General features: G+C 42.4%; 3 protein-coding genes across 3 annotated transcripts; all 3 read left to right on the forward strand.

The window, feature by feature from the left end:
* The first annotated feature begins 765 nt into the window (after positions 1-765).
* Positions 766-4,464, forward strand: LOC148390388 (keratin, type II cytoskeletal 8-like). The gene is made up of 9 exons (XM_088389199.1): positions 766-1,277; positions 2,132-2,340; positions 2,672-2,732; positions 2,864-2,959; positions 3,047-3,211; positions 3,294-3,419; positions 3,531-3,751; positions 3,823-3,863; positions 3,954-4,464. The coding sequence occupies exons 1-9, from the start codon at positions 843-845 to the stop codon at positions 4,205-4,207; spliced, it is 1,608 nt and encodes a 535-aa protein (XP_088245325.1). The 5' UTR covers positions 766-842; the 3' UTR covers positions 4,208-4,464.
* Positions 4,465-12,431: 7,967 nt separating this feature from the next.
* LOC148390389 (keratin, type II cytoskeletal cochleal-like) lies at positions 12,432-15,880 on the forward strand. Its single transcript, XM_088389237.1, has 9 exons — positions 12,432-12,941; positions 13,618-13,826; positions 13,901-13,961; positions 14,036-14,131; positions 14,214-14,378; positions 14,461-14,586; positions 14,668-14,888; positions 14,963-15,015; positions 15,094-15,880. Exons 1-9 carry the CDS (start codon positions 12,561-12,563, stop codon positions 15,246-15,248), a joined length of 1,467 nt encoding a protein of 488 aa, XP_088245363.1. The 5' UTR covers positions 12,432-12,560; the 3' UTR covers positions 15,249-15,880.
* A 2,531-nt stretch (positions 15,881-18,411) lies between these two features.
* On the forward strand, positions 18,412-21,277 carry LOC148390390 (keratin, type II cytoskeletal 8-like). The gene is made up of 9 exons (XM_088389236.1): positions 18,412-18,904; positions 19,263-19,471; positions 19,582-19,642; positions 19,712-19,807; positions 19,890-20,054; positions 20,137-20,262; positions 20,344-20,564; positions 20,657-20,712; positions 20,787-21,277. Exons 1-9 carry the CDS (start codon positions 18,509-18,511, stop codon positions 20,933-20,935), a joined length of 1,479 nt encoding a protein of 492 aa, XP_088245362.1. The 5' UTR covers positions 18,412-18,508; the 3' UTR covers positions 20,936-21,277.
* Positions 21,278-21,488: the final 211 nt, after the last annotated feature.

A 21,488-nucleotide genomic window follows, 5' to 3' on the forward strand; every position in this document is an offset into this window, starting at 1 on the left:
TGATCGCATTTTGTGGAATGTCATGCAAAACAAATTTGTCAAAAGCCTCTTTACCCAGTGGATGATCTGTATTTTTTCCGTTTGTTGGTTTTTACGGGTAATTTGAAAGGTATTTAAGACTTAAGGTGGGACAAGAAAAATGCCACTTTGTTTGCTCTCCACAGGCTGATAAAGAAGGAATGTTCATGCTTCCATATTATTGAGCATACTGCCCATAAAAGTCCACTTAACTCTTGCTTTTTCAATCTCGTTAAAAGTATTTTATGACAATGACAGTTAAACTATTCATTGGGTAAAAATATGTTTGTCACATTTCTGAGACATACAGTCGCTGGCCACAAACGCGTGGAGCAAGTCACACGTGGGAGAAGCCAATTTACTTTCCAATATGTCATGCCTGTGAGAAGTGAGCCGCTCGAATTGCTGTGCTGAAGGTTTGACTCGGTGCCGCGTCTGCAGATATTTGCCAAAACATTTTAATAACACCATTTTTTGATGAAAGAAAACTAAGCTTAAGTAAGGTTATTCAAATTGTTATAATAGCAGATGAGTTTTTTTTAATGTGGTTTGAAACAATGACTGTCATTCCCTTGAACAATTTGCTGGCTGTTAATGTCCAACAAGATGTGATTTTCTTTCTTGACAACACACCCATCTCCACACCTCATGCCATATCCCTGTGTTCAATACAATGGCCAATCACGAACAAGGAGAGACCCTCCCCTGTTCAGATAAATAGCACCAAAACCCAGGCACGGTCTATCTGCCTGACTCTCCCATTTCCAGCAGAGTCTTCGAGCCTCCTCTCACCCCACCTTGCTGCCACAGAATCCTTTGTGACCATGTCTGCCAGAGCTGTGAAGACCACCACCTTCTCCACCCTGTCCACAACCAAAGGCCCGAGTCAGAGCTTCAGCAGCCGCTCCTTTTCCGGTTACGGTGGTCAAGGTTTGGGTGCTGGCAGGCAAAGCTGCGTAGTCCGCGGCTCCTACGGTGGGGTGGGCAGCAGCGGTGCCGCCATTGGAGGCTTCAAGATGGTCGGTGGGTATGTTGCCGGGGGGTCGGCCCAAAGAGCTGGTGGATTAGAGTTTGGCTACGTGGGCTTTGGTGGAGGCATGGGCCAGGAAGTGGTGGCCCCCATCACAGAGGTGACGGTGAACAAGAGCCTGCTGGCCCCCTTGAACCTGGAAATTGACCCCACCATCCAGTCGGTCCGCATCCAGGAGAAGGAGCAGATCAAGACCCTCAACAACCGTTTCGCATCTTTCATTGACAAGGTCAGTCAACTTCAACTTCTTTCAAGTACCAAGTTTCATTCGTACAAGGGTTTTCAACTGGTTTAGTCCAAGGGACCACCAACATAACCAAGAAGCAACTCGAGGACCACTGCTTTGGCGTAATATTATTTTATTTTGGATCAAAGGAGAATAGACCCATACAGGCTATTTATTTGCATCTGTATAAATAAATAAATAAATAATTAAATAGATAAATAAAACGCTGTAGCCTCCTCCCTCCAAACACCGCTTGCAAAAATGACACTCAATAATAAGAATGAAAAATTTGCTCTCTGCCAGTGATTGATCACCTGTGATCTCCACGTCGCCCCTTTGCTGGTTTTCTTGTTTAAGGAGGCCTCCCTGACAAATGTGAGCTAGAAGTTAACCCAGCAATCAATCACGCAAGTTCTTTGCACTGTAAAAAAAAAACAAGCCTTTTCCCCCTTCCTCTGCATTGTGGAACTACACATGCATGCTTGTTCTGTTTGCCCAAGAAGACCCCACCCAGGGTGAGGACACTGAAAGGAGACATTGTAAAGGGGCACCGATGCATTACAATTGGGAAACATGTTCATTGTGGCTCCAAGTTGAGTGAGTAATAATTGACGTGACATTGATGTGGTGTCAGAGGAGTCATTTGGCCTTCTTTGTCCAGCCACACAGTGAAGCTATTCATTTCAAACTCCTATCTCTTTATCACACATTCTGAAAGACTCCTGTCCCAAATTCCATACAGTTTATTCATTTGTGTTGATTGTAGTTAGATTTCTCCAGAAATGCATACATGTTATCTGCACGGGGGCGCTCTCCTCTGGATCTTATTGCTATTACATGATGCTTTTATTCTGTAGGTACGCTTCCTGGAACAGCAGAACAAAATGCTGGAGACCAAATGGAAACTTTTGCAAGAGCAAACCCCAGCATGCTCCAGCATCGATGCCATGTTTGAAGCCTACATCGCCAACCTCCGAAAGCAGTTGGACAACTTGAGCCATGAAAAGGTCAAGCTGGAATCGGAACTTCATCACATGACAGGTCTGGTTGAGGACTTCAAGACCAAGTGAGTTGATGATGCTTTAGGAATACTGTGGAATCTCAAAAGACAAACACATGATCATTTTTTTGCTTAAAAGCTGCTATGAAAGTAAATTAAAGACATAATGGAAAGGTAATGCACAGGAATACTGCCACCTTGTGGCGTTTTATAGACATCGATGTGATTATAAAGTGTACAGTGTGTGTTTGTTTTTGGACTAAAGTGACACATCTTGAGGGTTGTTGTTACGATAATACAGTACGTGCTGTGTGAGATATTGAAACTCAACAGTGGTGGTCATTTATTATTATTATTATCTGTATTAAACTGAGACAGTACATTTCTACTCCTTTAGATACGAGGATGAAATCAACAAGCGCAATGAATGTGAGAACAACTTTGTTCTCTTGAAGAAGGTGTGTTCAGGTCTTCCGATCATTTTTTTGTAATAGTCACACTAAATTCAGGTTTCCCATACACGGGTCATTTGCATATTTGACGTGTAGTGTGCAAGAATGCATTCTAAGCAGTGTCTGATGCCACACAGGACACAGATGCAGCATTTTTGATCAAAGCAGAGTTAGAGGCCAAACTCGATGGACTTTCTGATGAAATTGACTTCCTGAGGCAGATCTTCAATGCTGTAATGAACTTTTAATGAGTCACCGATCTACACTATGGTGATCACCTGCATTGAAGTTTCACGTCTGTCTGTCTTTTGGTTGTATAGGAAATCCATGAACTACAGAGTCAGATCAAGGATACATCTGTCGTCGTGGAGATGGACAACAGCCGTAACTTGGACATGGATGCCATCGTTGCTGAAGTACGTGCCCAGTATGAAGACATCGCCAATCGAAGCAGAGCTGAGGCGGAATCATGGTACCAGAACAAGGTAATGGATTATTTGGACAGAAAAGCCAACGGAAGATTTTCTATTAGTACAGCTGACCTGCATGTGCTGCATTTCCCTATAGTATGCCCAGATGCAGGAGTCTGCTGGTAAATGCAGTGAAGATCTGAAGTTAACCAAGGCGGAAATTGCTGACATGAACCGCAGAATAATGAGGCTCCAGTCTGAAATTGACATGGTTAAAGCACAGGTGAGGACCACCTGGCTCATTTTCATAGATTGTAGTCATTAAGAATCCAAGGAAACTCTTTGGAGCAGCGATAAAGAAAACAACCACAAACACTTTTCATCTTTTGATTAGAACAATAATTTGGAGGCCCAGATCGCTGAGGTTCAGGAACGTGGTGAGTTGGCAGTGAAGGATGCCAAACTCCGCATTAGAGAACTGGAGGAGGCTCTTCAGAGGGCCAAGCAGGACATGGCCCTGCAGGTCCGCCAATACCAGGAACTGATGAACGTGAAGCTTGCCCTGGACATTGAGATCGCCACTTACAGGAAACTTCTCGAGGGAGAGGAGGACAGGTGTGATCATTTGGACTTTTTTTTCATGTTGTAAGTTTTGTTATTAATTAAGATCTATATGTCTCATTTAGGTTCACAACTGGAATCAAGACCAAGGTGTCCAAAATCACCTGTATGTATTCCATTCATTTATTTTGTTGTCACACCCCTAATATATCTGTATATATGTGCATATATAAAATATATGTTTTTTAATGCACAGCTATGAACTACAATGCTTATGGCCTGGAGAGCTCCTGTACCCCATCTTACGTCAGCTGCTCATTTGGCACCATCAAGGCGAGCGGCGATTCTGTGCCTGAGGCGGAGACTGCGGAGGTGAAGAGCACCACTAGTGTCACCACAACAGAAACTGTGGTGAGCACTACTGAGGTGAAGAAGGAGGTGGAGGTGCCCGCTGTTACTGAGGTCGCTAAAACTGAGGAGCAGGTGGAGGCTGAAGTTGTGGCTGAGTGATCTTCTCAAACCCCATTTGAGTTAAATTTGGCCCCTCCCAAAAAAAATCACACCATTTCGTTTGAGTTTATAAGGCGAATGCCTTTTCTCTTTCTGTCAAGGATCTGTGAGCAGCAAGTGGGAAAACCATTCATCAATGCCATATTGTAAATTTCAGTACAGTCAGATGTTATCAGTGCAATAAATGCAACTGGCCACTAGGTGACTATGTGGCATAGGTTTTACTGAAGTCAATAAATCAAACTGCCGTTTACAAAGTAGGCTGTTGTCTTTTGTCACGGAATGTGGAATTTGTTTTTCTTTTCTTCTTTTCCTCTTGTAATCGGCGTTTGAGGAAAAAAGGTTCTCACGAGCACAATGACACGTTCAGCTCTCAAGTATTATTGACACTAAACATGATGAGTGCATGTGATTTGTTGATTTTTCTTGAGCCACCCTATTATTCTTGTCTCTCACTCAGAATCTAGTGAAACAAGTGATCAAAACAGATACATTTATAACAAACTATTTAGGCCAGGGATGGGCCAATTGAAAACAACAAATTAGGTAGGGAGGCCTAAGGTGAAATCTGAAGCCACACTTCACAAAACCTACAATGAATGTAATGTCCATATTACAATTTGTGAATCGGAGACTACTATGAATGGATAACTAAAAAAAACAACATTAAATAAAATTAAAAAAAACTAGTTAGAACATGCATTGTGGGTAGTGGTGCCACACCCAAGGCTATCAAAGCTCTCATGTTGTAGAAAGCCTCACAAAGGTTATGTCCTTAACTGTTTTCTTCTTTAGCACAACTGTGACTGCTGACTATATACACGATAAGATGAGTATATGATCAGGCTTGAGTCAAGATTAGCACAGTTTACAATGTGTGCACACATGAATCCAAAGTGAACATAACCTGGAATAACACCCGTGGGTGGGGAGAGTCATGAAGTTCAAATGTTGACCTACCTTATATGCAGTCCAATTGTACATTCAAGCAGCTAAAAAGACAATGCAAACAACCAAACAACAATATAAAATCGATTTTACTCTGTATCACGTGATTTTTAATCTCATTATCAAATATCCAGAAGGTGTTGTTTGGAGCTTCTGGAAGAATACCTTTTTCTTTGGCTTTTTAGCAAAGGGGACAGTGTGCCGATAACCATAGACAGCAAAATGTCATGCTGGAGTCATGGCATGTGGGAATCAAATAGAGTAGATTTAATCATTAAAGCATCATTAAGCATCCGCATAATTGAGGGTTAGACATCTGGCAACAGCAGAGAAATGTTCCCTGGCAGTTGCTGACACGCACTCATACTTTCAGCAAATTACTGCCGCGTGCTTGAAAGCGTTTTCACGGGTATCATATAGGGTCGAACAAACAGCTTGACTTTTGTGTGTTCATCCAGTAAGTTATTTCAGAATATTTTAGATTTATATAATGCACCTTTCATTATTGTTGCACCACTTGCGATGGTATTTAACACCGGTTTTGGATTGTGTTATGTAACGTGCAACCTAGGCCTCGGTGTAGTAAGTACTGTGCGACTCCTCAAATTGTCGCCAAGTTTCAGTGGGAACATTCAATCATCTTTGCATCATCCTGCAGTTAAATGTGGTAACTCTGAACCACACAAGTTAGACTTGTTAGAGGGTTGGCAGTTAAAAGCATTTTCGAATTATTGGATGGTAACATAAGTTTCTGTTAACGTTGGTTCTCGACTTCTTGCTTCAATATAAATATGTCTTCAAATAAGAGTAGCAATTGTGCCTACAGATCAACAAAGGATTGAAATTTAGCAGGAAGGTACATTGTGGTTTTACGTAAACAAGAAAATTAGTTTCTGGGTGAAAGTGGCATTTGATTTCTCAATTTTTGTAATGTCAGTCACAGAGCGACATGGTAGACTGTTCTTAAATGTAATGCTGACTAGTGATCTATTCAACATACTTTTTTTTTTGCCATTTTTTTTATTATATGTTATATGACGTGCAACTCCATTCACGCACTTGTTCATTTAAGTTTTAAGCTGATTGACTTTTTTTTGCTGATGCATACAATCAAATGGCTTTGTTTGAATCAAACCTTCCCAGCTGCACCTCTCGCAACCATTTCAAGCATTCAAAGCCACCCTTTCGAAAAACAAAACAAAACAACTCAAGTAAGTTCAAGGATCATCATGTGTTGTTTCTCCCTCATTTTGACTGACAAGTAGTTAAGTCCCTGCAGGGCATCTCAGCACAACTGCTAAAACCTGTGAACTGGACCTGTTTGGTTCCAGTTCAGCATCTAAATTCTGATCTGAAAGTCGAGCTGCCCCACCCAAGAGCGATGCATTGTTAAGGATGGGTGTGAAGCTTTGAATGCCTGCCGCTGTACAAGAGTTGTTGTGCTGCAGGCCCTGCCATAATGAAGGCAATCAAATCATTAGAGCAAAAGAATTGCAAAGGTTGTATAATGCATTTTTGGCTGTCCTCAAATATTTCATCTATTTATTTTGCATCACTGCAACTGTTTGTTTCTTCTTAATATTGTGTTTGGCTCGATGGATTCACTATCAACTGTTTGGTACCATCATTGTTCAGAAACGCTGTGTCAACAAAATATGTGTTAGTTTAGTCCAAAGCAGCTTAAGTCATTTGACAGGCAGTATGCTACAAAACTTGATCAGTGTGTAAACCACTCGGACAGGAACATTTAAGGTATTGCAACAGTAACTATCTCCTGGAGATGCGTGGGACCTTTAAAGCGTCAGATGTTTGGGTTAAGGTTCGGATCAGAACAGTTCGGGTCAGTGTGTCCGTGTGTGTGTGTGTCCCTTGTTGATAAAAAAAAACAAATAGATGTAGTACATGCTTAACATTCTGATCCATCCCTTACTTTGTTACCCACAGTCAACTTTGGACTCTGTGGCAAAGCAAAGCAATAAATAAATAAATAAATAAAACAAGAAAGAAAGAAAGAAAGAAAGAAAGAAAGAAAGAAAGAAAGAAAGAAAGAAAGAAAGAAAGAAAGAAAGAAAGAAAGAAAGAAAGAAAGAAAGAAAGAAATCAAATATGTCATCCTTGGAACTCTCTGTTGCTCAAGTTATTAACTAAATAATTTCATGCAATAGTTGACTTTTCTTAAGTGCATTTAAATGTGTTGAACTTGTCATTTTGCGGTCGTTGGTGTTGCAGAAATATCAGCAGAGTGCGCTATTGCTTAACTGGACAAGTGTCGTCATCAATAGTGACGATTTTCCCACCTATGGAGCATTTGACCGTCCACGCATTGCAGCGAGGGCCCTCTTCCTCACACGCTCTCATTCTGTTGGTTCACTCTTGCTAAAGAGCACAAGTTAATTATTCACTACTATGAAAATGACACCCAGTAAAGTTAGAGCTGCCTGGGTGGGGTCAGCGTATGACACTTTACTTTCACTTGTTCAAACATGCCAACATTGCCGGTGTGAACAAAGCGGCCTACCGTTCTAGTTTGCAGTTTTCTATTGTAATCAAAAAATAATAATACATTGCCATTTAATTGCATTGTTTATTCAATTTATAAATACAGTGCATTTTTAAGCATCAAGCTTGGAATTTGTTTGTTTGGTGACAGAACATGGGTTGCTAGGCACCACTGCAATAACAGAATATTAGTGAGACGAATGATGGGAAGAGAATGTAGTCAGTCTCATTAGTCATTCTTGCATACAAGTGTCGTTCCGCCCCCACTGTACACACAATTAGTACCATTTCTGCTGACTACAAACAAACAATACAAAATTTCTGACCGCGTGACCAAATTTAGAAATACCCTATGTCAAGAACTCTACCTTATTCATTCCTAAATCATCAAACATGCACATTAATAATCCTGGGTGTGATACCAAACAGGTTTCACTGTTGACTGAGCAACTAAAAGCAGACCCACCCTCCAGCACAAATTCTACGGTTATCACTCGACTGAAGCACAGCTATGGCTGCACCCCCCTCTAACTGTTGATAGACGTGTACATTGCATGACTTCAATGGTGAGTATCTTTGAGTCACTGAGAGGCAAGAGACGGTGCCAAAGGCCTGATAGGCTGGGCGGTGTCCCGGACAAGAATGCGTGCACGACTCGATTGAGCGCACTGACCTGCTTCAACAAATTGTGTTATTATGAATGGCCAATGTGTAGATGGGTCAGAAATCCAACAATGTTGTGGAAGTTTATATCTACACTACTTAATAATAACGACATGGAAATGACAGATTGCGGTTGGTTGTCACAGTGATGATGATTTACAGAGGCCATCTTGGTTTCTATGTACTCAAAGGCCCGAATAGAAAAATAATGAAATCCAATAAATGTTAAAATGCATTATGAGTATTTGTGGTGTAGATAGATTTGAATTCAATTGTGAAGAAGAATCATAATCTGCAAAACAGTGAGCAGAATAACGATTATGAACAGATACTACATGCAAACAGGTGTTTGCCAGTTACGCAAGCAAAGCTCATATTTCGTTACAACTTTTTGGCCAGACGTCTCATTGGATGTCTGCATAAAAGTGAATCATCCAGTTTCACTGCAGCTTGTGCCAGAGTTCCCATGGCGAATGTCTTACAAAATTACAGCGCATACTGTACGTGTGTGTGTGTGTGTGTGTGTGTCGGGTAGGGCGGAGTATGAGTGTGCCTGTTGTGGGAGGAGTCGACACATTGACAAGGCGTTAAAGTCCAGTTCTGCAGGCAGAGTAGAAGGAATTGTGTTGGCATGCGAATTCTGTCGACTTGTCAACTCTGCAAGATGTGTGAAAATGTGCTCAAAACGTCAACTCAGTAACGCGGCTCAGCTATTTCGTTGGAGCTTTAGTGAAAGCCTTTTGTGCCGCACTCATTAATGTTAACAAGCCAATAGTTGACATTCATGCAGGTTAACCACATTCCCTGCACTTGGCCCTCATAAGTTAGTTCCACGCACGATTTACGGCTTCTGTGTTGTAAGGGTGTGTCCATTTTCGCAGGTGGCGAATGGCCAAGTTTAGATTACTATCCAAACCTGCAACACTCCCTGGCAGACACACCCACGTCGCAACGCCGACACAGGTATGAAGGGGTGTGTTTGTGAGTGGACTCGTTTCTGCTTATGAGTCATTTGGTCGATGAACTGATTAGAGCTAGATAAAACGTCATGGTTGATTTTGTTTAATCCTGTTGGTTTCATAAAAGGTGCGTCCAAACTTCACTGAAGTAAGGTTAAATCAACATGACATCAACTAATGAATAAATAAGGCAAACATGCAGAAATGTCTGCAGATCAGGTGTGCAAGAATATTCGTCATGTTTGAGTGCACACATTATTGCAGTCGTGCAGTGTTTCCTTCTCAGGTTTGCTCATCAAACATTTGAATTCACAGTAAGACGAAACAAATGTGAATTGTCACCAGGCTGTGGTTGCTCGGTAGGTTTTTGTCACCAAAACCAAACATCAAAAAGCCTCATTTTGCCTTGAGCCATAGATACAATGCAGACTTTGACATAATGTGAACTTATCCATTTCGGGAATTCAGGCCTTTGGCTTTGAATGCATTGGCACAATTGCTTTGTATTTTACAAGCTGCTGATAAAAAAAAACAAGGTGGGAACTGCATTTTACTGACGCTCCGTCAAGTCAAGTCAAGTCAAGTCAAGTCAAGTCAAGTTTATTTGTATAGCCCTAAATCACAAACAGTCTCAAAGGGCTTCACATAGACAAAAATTGACAATTATTCTCAAATATTGAATAAAATTTGTATAAACAAGGAAGAGTTTCGGGAGTAATAGATGAGAAAAGTCTGAATTACATTCCAAAAAATAAAAATGGCAATTCGTAGGTGGAGATGTGTCTTTGCTCGCTACTGTTAAGGCGCGCTTGGCATGGCTCTGTGTGAAATCCGATCCTCTACAATGGTATGCTCAGCACAAAGTTAAAAAAAAAAGTTATTTCAATACCCATTGCATGTGTGTTTCCATTCAATGGAATGATACACATGAAGGTGTGAAACGATTAACAAGTAGAACCCCAAAAAATCCTAGTAAGTAACAATTAAAAGCATTTGTGATGTGAAATATGCGTGGGAGTACTTGTATTGTCTATCATGGCAAGAATGACAAAATCTTTCGTAATGTGCTCTCCTTGAAATAGAGCAGTGGCAGCAAAAAAAAAAAAAAAAAAGCATCAGCTCTGTGAATAAGATACAGTGTGCAACTGAAGATAATTCACAATTTGTTGCCCGGTGACAAACGAGCATAACATGTACATCAGTTTGATTCATTCTCACTACATTAAAAAAGCAAATGTCATTTTAAATTGACATGTGTGTTTTGCAGACAATCACAAATGTAAGTCGACATCATGTGAATTGTCTTTTTTCATAAAAGTAAGTATGAGGAAGGTGAGCTAGCAGAAATGCACCTCAAAAGAATGTCCACACCCATTTTACACATACTGTACGCTAATGGAAAAAACTCCACATTGTAATCTCAGCTCAAAAAAGCTCTTAAAATATTTTTCGTGGAATGTTTTCATTTGTTTGGTAGTAAAAACAACAAATAATAAAAATCATTTTGTCATTCATACAGATATAATAAACCAGAGATTGCATTTGCAGTTTTTCAAGCATGCTTGGTGTTTGTCCACTGAAGACTCTGGAGTCGGGCAAGCACCCGGGCAGGGTTTGGAGACCATCACTTACTTGACATGCTCTGCTTGTGAGTAAATACAAGCATTGTCAATTTCAAACGGATATAGTGAGCAATTTTGAACGTCAGTTTTCTCCAAATAGTTGTCGGACAGCCGACATTTGAGCTTCGGGGTAAAGTTCCACACCATGGTAGAAATTAAAGGCGCATGCGTGTGAAAGGTTTGGGAAGAACGAAAAAGACTGCAGGCCTCAACACCACCAAGTGTACAGAGTGAAGAAATAAAAATGGAGCGGTTTGAGAGTACGACAACTGGGTGTGGTGACATTAAGTCCTGTCATGCAGCCAGTACACCTGAAGTGCACTCCTGAAGCTTGTTTGATTGTTTTTCACGGAACAAGAAAATTCCCACTCGACAAGACACAGTATAGTATACAGCTTGAAATATATTGGGCAACTCCCTGGCACATTTGCGACCTGCTGCAACACGCCTTTTGCGACAACAATAAATTGCCTGAAGGCTTCTCGCTGAACAGCCATTACAGCCGTATGTTTGCTCTCTCTGTTTTGTAATTTTCCTGCCGTATGATCACACACTGAGCAGGACACAGTATGCACAGAAATTTGCTTACGTGGTTTATTTACTCAAATATTAGCAGCCTTGTATGGGCTCTGCTTCCTCCCATAGTCCAAAAATATGTAAGATCCAATAAACTTTTGGAATGTGAGCGGTTGTGTGTCAGTTCTGTGACTGACTGGTGATCTGTTCAGGGACTTTAGTAGATGGGTGGATTTGTCTTGACATATATTTTTGAAGGCCTATTCCAATTCAACACAGTTGGGACCTACCCAAGATGACTAAAATGTGACATACTGTATTATGGAAAATCTCTGGAATCCCTGCATGCCCACATTGTGTGCAATTAAACAGATAAGTCCAACAGGTCTTTAGTTATTTGCATATTTTTGAAAATGTATTTGCGATCGAGATGTTCGGTGGATAATTTACACCGTTGCCACCTCATCAAGGGATTCTGAGACTGTTAAGATAAAGTCCCAGAGCAAAGCACTATTGCATGTTTTTTTGAATAGTCTTGCATGCCGACTTTAGAGTGCCTCATTGTAGGCTGCAAGTGTGCGCACATAGTGGATATGCTCACAGTGTTTGACAGTCAACTTTTCTAGCATGAGTATACTCTGATCCTTAGTACAACAGTAATACGGACATCACCCAAAGGATGCAGGGTTCTGATTTGAATAATGTTGAACAAATATATATTTGCAATAATGCTCAGTAACATTGCCCCCATTTGGGTTATTGTTGTTCACCTATTGATACACTCTCAGAACCCATTAAGTCTTTGTTTCCTTGCATAACAACCTTTCCCTTCTGCCAAACTCTTACTCTCAGCCTTTCCCAGGTAGGGTGTGGCACAATTTATCTTCTGACAAACCCTAACTACCTGTTTTACAGGATTGGACACTCCTCTTCAGAGCCAGAGGCATGTAGGTTGGGAGGGACTGTGGTTGGCTAGTAAAAGTGAGGACAGGTTGTAGTGATGAGGATCCTCCCTCATCAGCCCAGCTCAGCCATAAAAGCCAGCCGACCTTTCCATCAGACACTCAGAGGGACTTAACTCTCCTTTGAAGCGTGCACATCTTCAGTTCTCCACTTTCCCCCTTTGACCACCTCAACTACGCCAACATGATCTCGGGCAGGAAGTCCTACTCAATTGCAGGAAGCAGTAGCGCCTCCAGGAGGTCCTTCGCAGGACCCGTAACTAGCAGCTACACCATCAGGAGATCCAGCCAAAATCTTGGTTCCACTTCTGGTGGTTTTGGGGGTTATGGCTATGGTGGTAATGCTGGAGGCGTAAGCATGGGCTTTAGCAGCAGCTCAATGCTCGGTAGTGGTGGTTCTTATGGAGGAGGAATGATGGGCGCCAGCATCAACCAAGTCACAGTCAACCAGAGTCTGCTGGCCCCCCTAAAACTGGATATTGACCCCAGCTTCCAGGCTGTTCGCACCCAGGAAAAGGATCAGATTAAGACCCTCAACAACCGTTTTGCTTCCTTCATTGACAAGGTTGGTTGTGATAAGCCCGTTCGTAGTATGCACAAATGATCTTTGTTTCAGACCGCAGCCAACCAAAATAGTGATACGGATTTACCTGACTAAGCAGCAAAGCCGTGACGCTTATTTGTTTGGCGTTGTAGCGATCGATGAGTAGCTTGTACGATGGGCAGGATTAGAAAATAATCAGTCTATTCATTTTCAACGATGATCTATGCTATTCTACTTGATGCAAATTGGATCCCCCCCCCAAAAATTGTACAGTAGTACCTTACTGTTTTGCTTGTCATTGAAAGTTAGAGTAGTAATCACAAAAAAATGGCACGCAAAAAAATGAGAGCATGAATCCGATGATGCAACAGATGCTTGGTCTCCCTGGCTTATCTGCCACACCTAATCTTTTTTTTTTTTTTTTTATATAGCTGGAGCGACTGTGGCCTTCATTAGCTAAACAAAGTATAAACGAGAACATCAAAGCCATACCAAATGAATTATAACGATTCTCAAAAGTCATAGATAGTGGTCATTATAGTTACGATTGAAGGTGTGGCTATTCATTGATTAGATTGAAGAGAAGGGATTATAGGCCACTGACAGTAACACGCAAAAATGTAACATCAAGTTAAACTAACACAATAAAAATCAAATGTACATTTGAACAATTTTCTCTGGTGCTGTGTTCCTGCAGGTTCGTTTCCTGGAGCAGCAGAACAAGATGCTGGAGACCAAGTGGAGCCTCCTGCAGGACCAGACCACCACCCGCTCCAACATCGACGCCATGTTTGAGGCCTACATCGCAAACCTGCGCAGGCAACTCGATGGGCTGGGCAACGAGAAGGTCAAGTTGGAGGGAGAACTGAAGAACATGCAGCTCCAGGTGGAAGACTTCAAGAGAAAGTGAGTAGATTAATCTGTTGTGGATATTTTAGTGAACAAATGAAGATGATTGATTTTATGTTCTGTGTCCAAAGGTATGAAGATGAAATCAACAAGCGCACAGCGGCAGAGAATGAGTTTGTGGTCTTGAAGAAGGTGGGAACTAATCGATTAATTAACTAATACACATTACTTGGAATATATTCTAATGCTTGAATTTTTTTTCCCAGGATGTTGATGCTGCCTACATGAACAAGGTGGAGCTGGAGGCCAAATGCGATGCTCTTCAGGATGAGATCAACTTCCTCAGAGCCATCTATGAGGCTGTAAGTGATACAATGATGCAGTTTTTGCCATTGCTTGAACCTGGGCACTGTCTTGACTTTGCAACAATTTGTGCTTCTGCAGGAGCTTCGGGAGCTGCAGTCCCAGATCAAGGACACCTCTGTCATTGTGGAGATGGACAACAGCCGCAACCTGGATATGGATGCCATTGTGGCCGAAGTGCGCGCTCAGTATGAGGACATTGCCAACCGCAACAAGGCTGATGCGGAGGCCTGGTACAAACAGAAGGTAAGAGCAACGCTGAGAATCAGTTCCGCTCCTTTCCCCTCTTTGCAACACAGGGTACATTTTGTTGCATTTTCCACAACAGTTCTTGGAGATGCAGAACTCTGCTGGCCAGTACGGCGAAAACCTTCAATCAACCAAGGCTGAGATTGCTGAGCTGAACCGCATGATTGCCCGTCTTCAGAACGAGATTGAGAACGTCAAGGCACAGGTACAAAAGTTAAAATGGATCTTTATCGGCTCTAGCCGTCAATGGCAGTGAATGACTTTGTTTGTGATAACCTCTGCGCAGAGGGCTTCCCTGGAGGCTCAGATTGCAGAGGCTGAGCAGCGTGGCGAGTTGGCAGTGAAGGATGCCAATCTCCGCATCAAGGACCTGGAGGAAGCCCTCCAGAAAGCCAAGCAGGACATGGCCCGCCAGGTGCGTGAATACCAGGAGCTGATGAACGTCAAGATGGCCCTGGACATTGAAATCGCCACCTACCGGAAACTGCTGGAAGGAGAGGAAAACAGGTAGGACCTCAGTATTATTAAATTTGTCACTATTGTATCATCATTCATCTAATCCAAAATGTGCCACCACCCAGACTGCTCTCTGGACCATCTACAGCAACCATCCATGTGCAACAGTCCTCAAGCGGTAAGTTATCAATCATCTATATTGATCAGATGTATTTGCACTTGGGATTAACAAATGAATGCCTTTGCTCTCTTCTAGGAATGTCCAGCAGCGGTGGATTTGGTTACGGTGGCAGCAGCGGTGGCGGCAGCATGTCTGCTAGCTATGGTGGCAGCGTGACTGGAGGATACAGTGGCACCATCACCAAGTCCTCCACGGTGTCCTCAAGCAGTTCCAGCAGGAGATTCCTTTAAGAAGGAGAGCAGTCCCTCTCTTTCTGAAAATCTCAAATTGACCCCAAGATCTGTTAACTCATTTACATACCCCGATGAAGCAAACATACCAATTCAAAGAATTTGCACTTTGCCAAATTAGGACCATGAGTCACTGGGTCCATTGCAACAGTCATCATCATTTAAGAGTATCTGAAAGTAAATGTGGCCTTCAACATGCGGCAGGTCAGTTGCAAAGCAAAATGTCATATTCCTGCACTGACTTTGGAAAAGAGAAGCAATGGAGGTAAGGGATGTTGGAACAATGTAAGGGAAACATTTGTATTCACACAATCTTGAACAACTGATGCTCTGAAAGAGACAAGAAGACTGCTCCAGTCCTTACGAGAAGTCTCCGATTTTTAGATTTGAGTGCCGACGCTAGTAAAGAGAGTTGGAGGAATTTTACATGTTTACAAATATGATACAAGATTTATTAAACGATTAGCGTCGCAATCTTTCTTGGGCAAATAATTCCTTATTTTTGTTGAGCATTCCCTTGCCTTTAATGCTTCAGTTGTGTTGAAACCAGATTCATTTTGGGTAAATCCTTTTAGCAACATGATTGATGACAGTTGCAACAAATAAGATCGCCAATAAATCTGAGCACCTCATCTCCTTCCTGTCTGTCTGGTTTTTTGTTTGAGAAAATACTTTTGAGAAGGGCACTGTAACACTTCAACCTATAATTAGTTCTCGGGATGCGTCCAGACATGCTTAGGAGAAAGCCGAGCTATTTTCTCCATTTTATTGACAGGTTTGTCATGTTTACCTGAGGCTGAGCCTTGGCAGTTATTACTCATGGGTTTATGAATGAAAAAAAAAAAATAGCTTGGCTTAAAATAACTCCTGTCGAGGCTTATGCCAAATGCCAGAAATATTTTGTCTTAACTGCCTAGATGATGACATGACAAATGATGAAATATATTCGCCCGGTGTTAAACTCGCTGTTTTACATGCGTCAGTCAAAATCATCGCACTTTCTTTTTTTTTTATGAACATCGCAGCGGGACAATAAATCAGCTCTGAAAACAAACATCATTTATTATTATTTATTTATTAGCTGATATTAGTCTGTATTCAAAACATGACTGCAATCACGGACACAAAGGAAAGGTTTTAAAAAACATCCAGAACTGTCACAAGAAAACTAACCCTGTACTTCCTGGTAGAAACGGCAATAAGGTCTTTTATTATTATTATTTTTTTAAAACGTCTAATAATGTCTGGTTGCTAGCATCTGTGCCGCTACCTGCAAAGATTGACTTGAGAACTGAAGACTGCATGAATCTTGTGATCTCAACTAATAAACTACTCACAGGATCATCATTGCTGTCTCAATAATAGTGATGAGCGATAACTATGTGGCCACTCCTGCAGACATAACACTGAGCATATCTCCAGTGGAGAAGAACCTGATTCTCTCAGCATCAAAAGTTGGTGACCATTTTTAAACACTGTGAAGAGAAGCTCCGCCAGGGGCTCGTTGTTTGTCTACACAGCGCTTGTGCAACAGCATTCAAGACAAGCTGGAGAACTTGTTTCCCTGCATAGATTAGTGGTGAGGAATTTAAGAATTTTCACTCGCTTATATAAGTGACAGAAGGCTGATCGAGATGTTTGGGGATTGGTGGACAACTTGGCTTTTTTGAGTTTTTCCAGCTACATGCATGCTGGCAGCCTGGCATTATGAACATTATTTACTACAGAGAAATTAAATCTGATGAGAATTAGGCTCCGGTATGAACTGGATTGTTGACTTGATGGTTGTGGTGTGTTGTCAAAGGGAAGGTTGCAGGACAAGGGTGTGGCAAGGCCATTCACTTTGCACTAACACTCTCACATTTAGATGCATTCCACACAGTGTGACACACCTTACAGTAATGTTGCACACACAATGACATTCTGAAGATTAGTTTTGTTTTTTTTCTTCCAGTGGCAGGTTAGTCAGTGAGATAAAGAGCAATTTTTAATGTTGCATGTACCTTGTGCTGTCTTTTTGGGTAAAATGAACAAAATCACAAAACAGAGCATGGACAACATGAAGCCAGCAGCTACAATGCTTACATTGCGTTTTTCAAGTCGGCTTTCTTTTGGAGTCGTTTTGCCTCTCTGCCTCCTGGCTAAGGCGTGGTGTGTTTTATTAACGCGAGAAATATCTTCATTATTGAAAATGACCAAGTGGTAACCCATTAAATACTGTCACGGACATTCTCTGACCCCACCGGTGGTTCAATAATGGCTCATAAAGGCACTTTTAAATGACACAAATTGTGCCACAGTGGCTGATTGATTTCTCAAATCCAGATTTGAAAAGTTTGAGATCAATGCTGGGGAATTCTGCAAACAGTGAGTGGTAGAGGGGATGCATGTCACACTTCTAACTTGGCAAACTGAGATACCGCTCAGAATTTCACATAGCAATGGCAGGCTGACAGCATAAATCATAGGCACGTACAGTTTTTCAAGATGAATCTCTTTTGCACAAACACATAAGCAACCATTACAGCAACATGTGACGACGAAAGCCATACGTTGCATTCTGAGTGTTTAAACGGCATGACATTTCACAGCCTTATGTCACGGGCTTGAAACATATGAATGTTTTTTACTATCGACTAGGCCACTCCTTCAAAGTGGTCTGGCTTGTCTGCCTGACTTTCGTTGGGAGTGGCCTGGCCTCTGCTCCCGAGCATTGCTTTAAAACTGCAAACTTGCAAATAACAGGCAATCATTGCATTCTATGATACAAATAAAATGTAAATTGTATTTTATGAATGGAGCAGATGGTAGATGAGACAAAGAAGTGTGACCGCTCATTTCTTAAATCCAGCTGTTCCAATATGATTGTTGTGACCTGTGAGAGGATTTTTTGTTTAAAGATGTTTCCACTATTCAAAAGTCATAAGCAGCCACCATGAACAGTATATATTAGAATATTTGCTTAAATGGGAGGAGTGGCCGTGTTGATTGAAGGAGCACATTTTACATGTTTTCAGGACTGGAAAGTCCTGTTGATCAGAGTTGCAGGCATGTGGGGTGGGAGGGAGTCAGGTGAGCCAGTAAAAAGTGAAAAGACAGGTTGTAATGGGGAGTGTCTGCCTCCTCCCCCATCAGCTCAGCTCGGGCATAAAAGCAAGCAGACTTTTTGGTCCGCCACTCAGAGGGACTCGACTCTCCTTTGAAGCCTGCACATCTTCAGTTCTCCGCTTTTCCCCCTTGACCACCTCAACTACCGCAACATGAACACGTACAGGAAGTCCTACTCGGTGTCCGGCTCCAGCGGCGGCTCCAGAAGGTCCTATGCAGGATCCCAAGGCGGCTTCAGAACGAGCTACACTCTTAGTTCCAGTGGTGGTGGTTTAGGTGCTGGTGGTTTAGGTGCTGGTGGTTTTGGTGTTGGCGGTTATGGTTCAGGTGGATTTAGTTCCTCCTCCATGGGGGGCTCTGGCTCAATGCTTGGTGGTGTCTATGGCGGAGGCAACTACTTGGCTCCCAGCATCACCCAAGTCACTGTCAACAAGACTCTGCTGACCCCCATGAGTCTGGATATTGACCCAAGCATCCAGGCTGTCCGTACCCAGGAAAAGGATCAGATCAAGACCCTCAACAATCGCTTCGCTTCCTTCATCGATAAGGTTAGAAATATTTTTTTATTCTTTAACTTGATGACATATTTTTTAGTTAGATGTCAACATTGTTGTCGTGCTACAATTATTGTGCATCTGGTTGAAGCATTTGTCAGAAACTCCTTCACAGGTCAAAGTCTTGAGAAATGAGTTCAAATGCTGCAACAGTAGGGTGTGGCTATTCACACAAGGGTGGGGGTGGGGAATTCATAGCCATGATGGCAAAGGTTCAAGGATCATACAAAACCATGCACAAATATACAATTACAATACATTGGTCATTAAAATAAAAGAGCGAGTTAAACCAGAATGCAACTGAAAGAATTTTGAATAGAAACACTAACTTGTATGTGTGGTGTCCTCCCAGGTACGTTTCCTGGAGCAGCAGAACAAGATGCTGGAGACCAAGTGGAGCCTCCTGCAGGACCAGACCACCACCCGCTCCAACATCGACGCCATGTTTGAGGCTTACATCGCAAACCTGCGCAGGCAACTCGATGGGCTGGGCAACGAGAAAGTCAAGCTGGAGGGAGAACTGAAGAACATGCAGCTCCAGGTGGAAGACTTCAAAACAAAGTGAGTGTTGATAAAACTGGAACCTTGTGGATTTCTGGATACCATTTTATGCTTAATTTTAAGACAATGTTGGGATGATGTTTGATGTTGATTGTTTTGTGTTCTAAAAGGTATGAAAATGAAATCAACAAGCGCACAGCGGCAGAGAATGAGTTTGTCCTCTTGAAAAAGGTCAAATCAGATTGCATTTAAGTTTAAATATGTTCAGCGCTTTCTTAACACTCTTAATGATCTTTCCAGGATGTTGACGGTGCTTACATGAACAAGGTGGAGCTGGAGGCCAAATGCGATGCTCTTCAGGATGAGATCAACTTCCTCAGAGCCATCTATGAGGCTGTAAGTGATATAAGGATGCAGTTTTTGCCATTGCTTGAACCTGGCCACTGTCTTGACTTTGCAACAATTTGTGCTTCTGCAGGAGCTTCGGGAGCTGCAGTCCCAGATCAAGGACACCTCTGTCGTTGTGGAGATGGACAACAGCCGCAACCTGGATATGGATGCTATTGTGGCCGAAGTGCGCGCTCAGTATGAGGACATTGCCAACCGCAACAAGGCTGATGCTGAGGCCTGGTACAAACAGAAGGTAAGAGCAACGCTGACAATCCGTTCTGCTCCTTTCCCCTCTTTGCAACACAGGATACATTTTGTTGCATTTTCCACAACAGTTCTTGGAGATGCAGAACTCTGCTGGCCAGTACGGCGAAAACCTTCAATCAACCAAGGCTGAGATTGCTGAGCTGAACCGCATGATTGCCCGTCTTCAGAATGAGATTGAGAACGTCAAGGCACAGGTACAAAAGTTAAAATGGATCTTTATCGGCTCTATCCGTCAATGGCAGTGAATGACTTTGTTTGTGATAACCTCTGCGCAGAGGGCTTCCCTGGAGGCTCAGATTGCAGAGGCTGAGGAGCGCGGCGAGTTGGCAGTGAAGGATGCCAGGCTTCGCATCAAGGACCTGGAGGAAGCCCTCCAGAAAGCCAAGCAGGACATGGCCCGCCAGGTGCGTGAATACCAGGAGCTGATGAACGTCAAAATGGCCCTGGACATTGAAATCGCCACCTACAGGAAACTGCTGGAAGGAGAGGAAAACAGGTAAGGTCAACATTAAATAAGCTCAAGTATTTTCATAGTATCATAAACCAGAATCGTGCAATTATTAATCCAATCAAATGTGCTGTTATTAGAATTGCCGCTGGACCCTCCAGTGCAACAATTCATGTGCAGCAGACTTCAGGCAGTGGTAAGCTTTCCCTCTTCTACAATGCTTACTCTTACAACTCACAAACAGACATTAATACAATGTTTCTTTTCTAGCCGGATACTCCAGCTCTGGCTCCGCTGGTGGATTTGGTTATGGTGGCAGCATGTCCGGTGGTTTTGGTGCAAGCAGCAATACCGGAGGCTACGGTGCTACTGTCACAAAGTCCATTGTGTCCTCGTCCAGCTCCAGAAGATACAACTAAGAAAGAGAGCAGTCCCTCTTGCCGTCACCGTGCTATCCAATATCAGTCGTTCGTCATCGGAACCACTTCTCCTCACGAGGGTCACGGGCTTGCAGAAGCCTATCCCAGCAATCTTCAGGTTGTAGGCGGGGTACACCGTGAACTGATCACCAGCTAATCGCAAGATCCATTACCAACAAACAAGAAAAATGTTCCACTCACCAGTTGTGCCTCGAAATCTTTGAATCTATTTGTACAATGTCATTCATCATTACTGAAGACAATTTGGGAATGCCCTCGATGAAATACCATGATGAGTGCTGAAATGGTAATAAAGACATCTGAACACACGGTTCAATCCTATGTTGCGTCTCCTGTTTGTGGATTGCTGGAAAAATGTCAAAAGTTCTGCAATTATATCAATTATATTAATCGTTCTTGCAAACAAGCGCTCTTTGTGACAGCCGTGCCAGAGTTGTGATATGATAACTTTATAAGCTAAATTCATGCTAACAAGAGGCTATTATGGATAAGTGGAGAACAGCTGGGTGGTCCTGATAAGACTCACCTTTGT

This window comes from Syngnathus floridae, chromosome 11 (genome assembly GCF_059516105.1).
Source record: "Syngnathus floridae isolate MCC-2025c chromosome 11, RoL_Sflo_1.0, whole genome shotgun sequence".
Lineage (NCBI taxonomy): Eukaryota > Metazoa > Chordata > Actinopteri > Syngnathiformes > Syngnathidae > Syngnathus > Syngnathus floridae.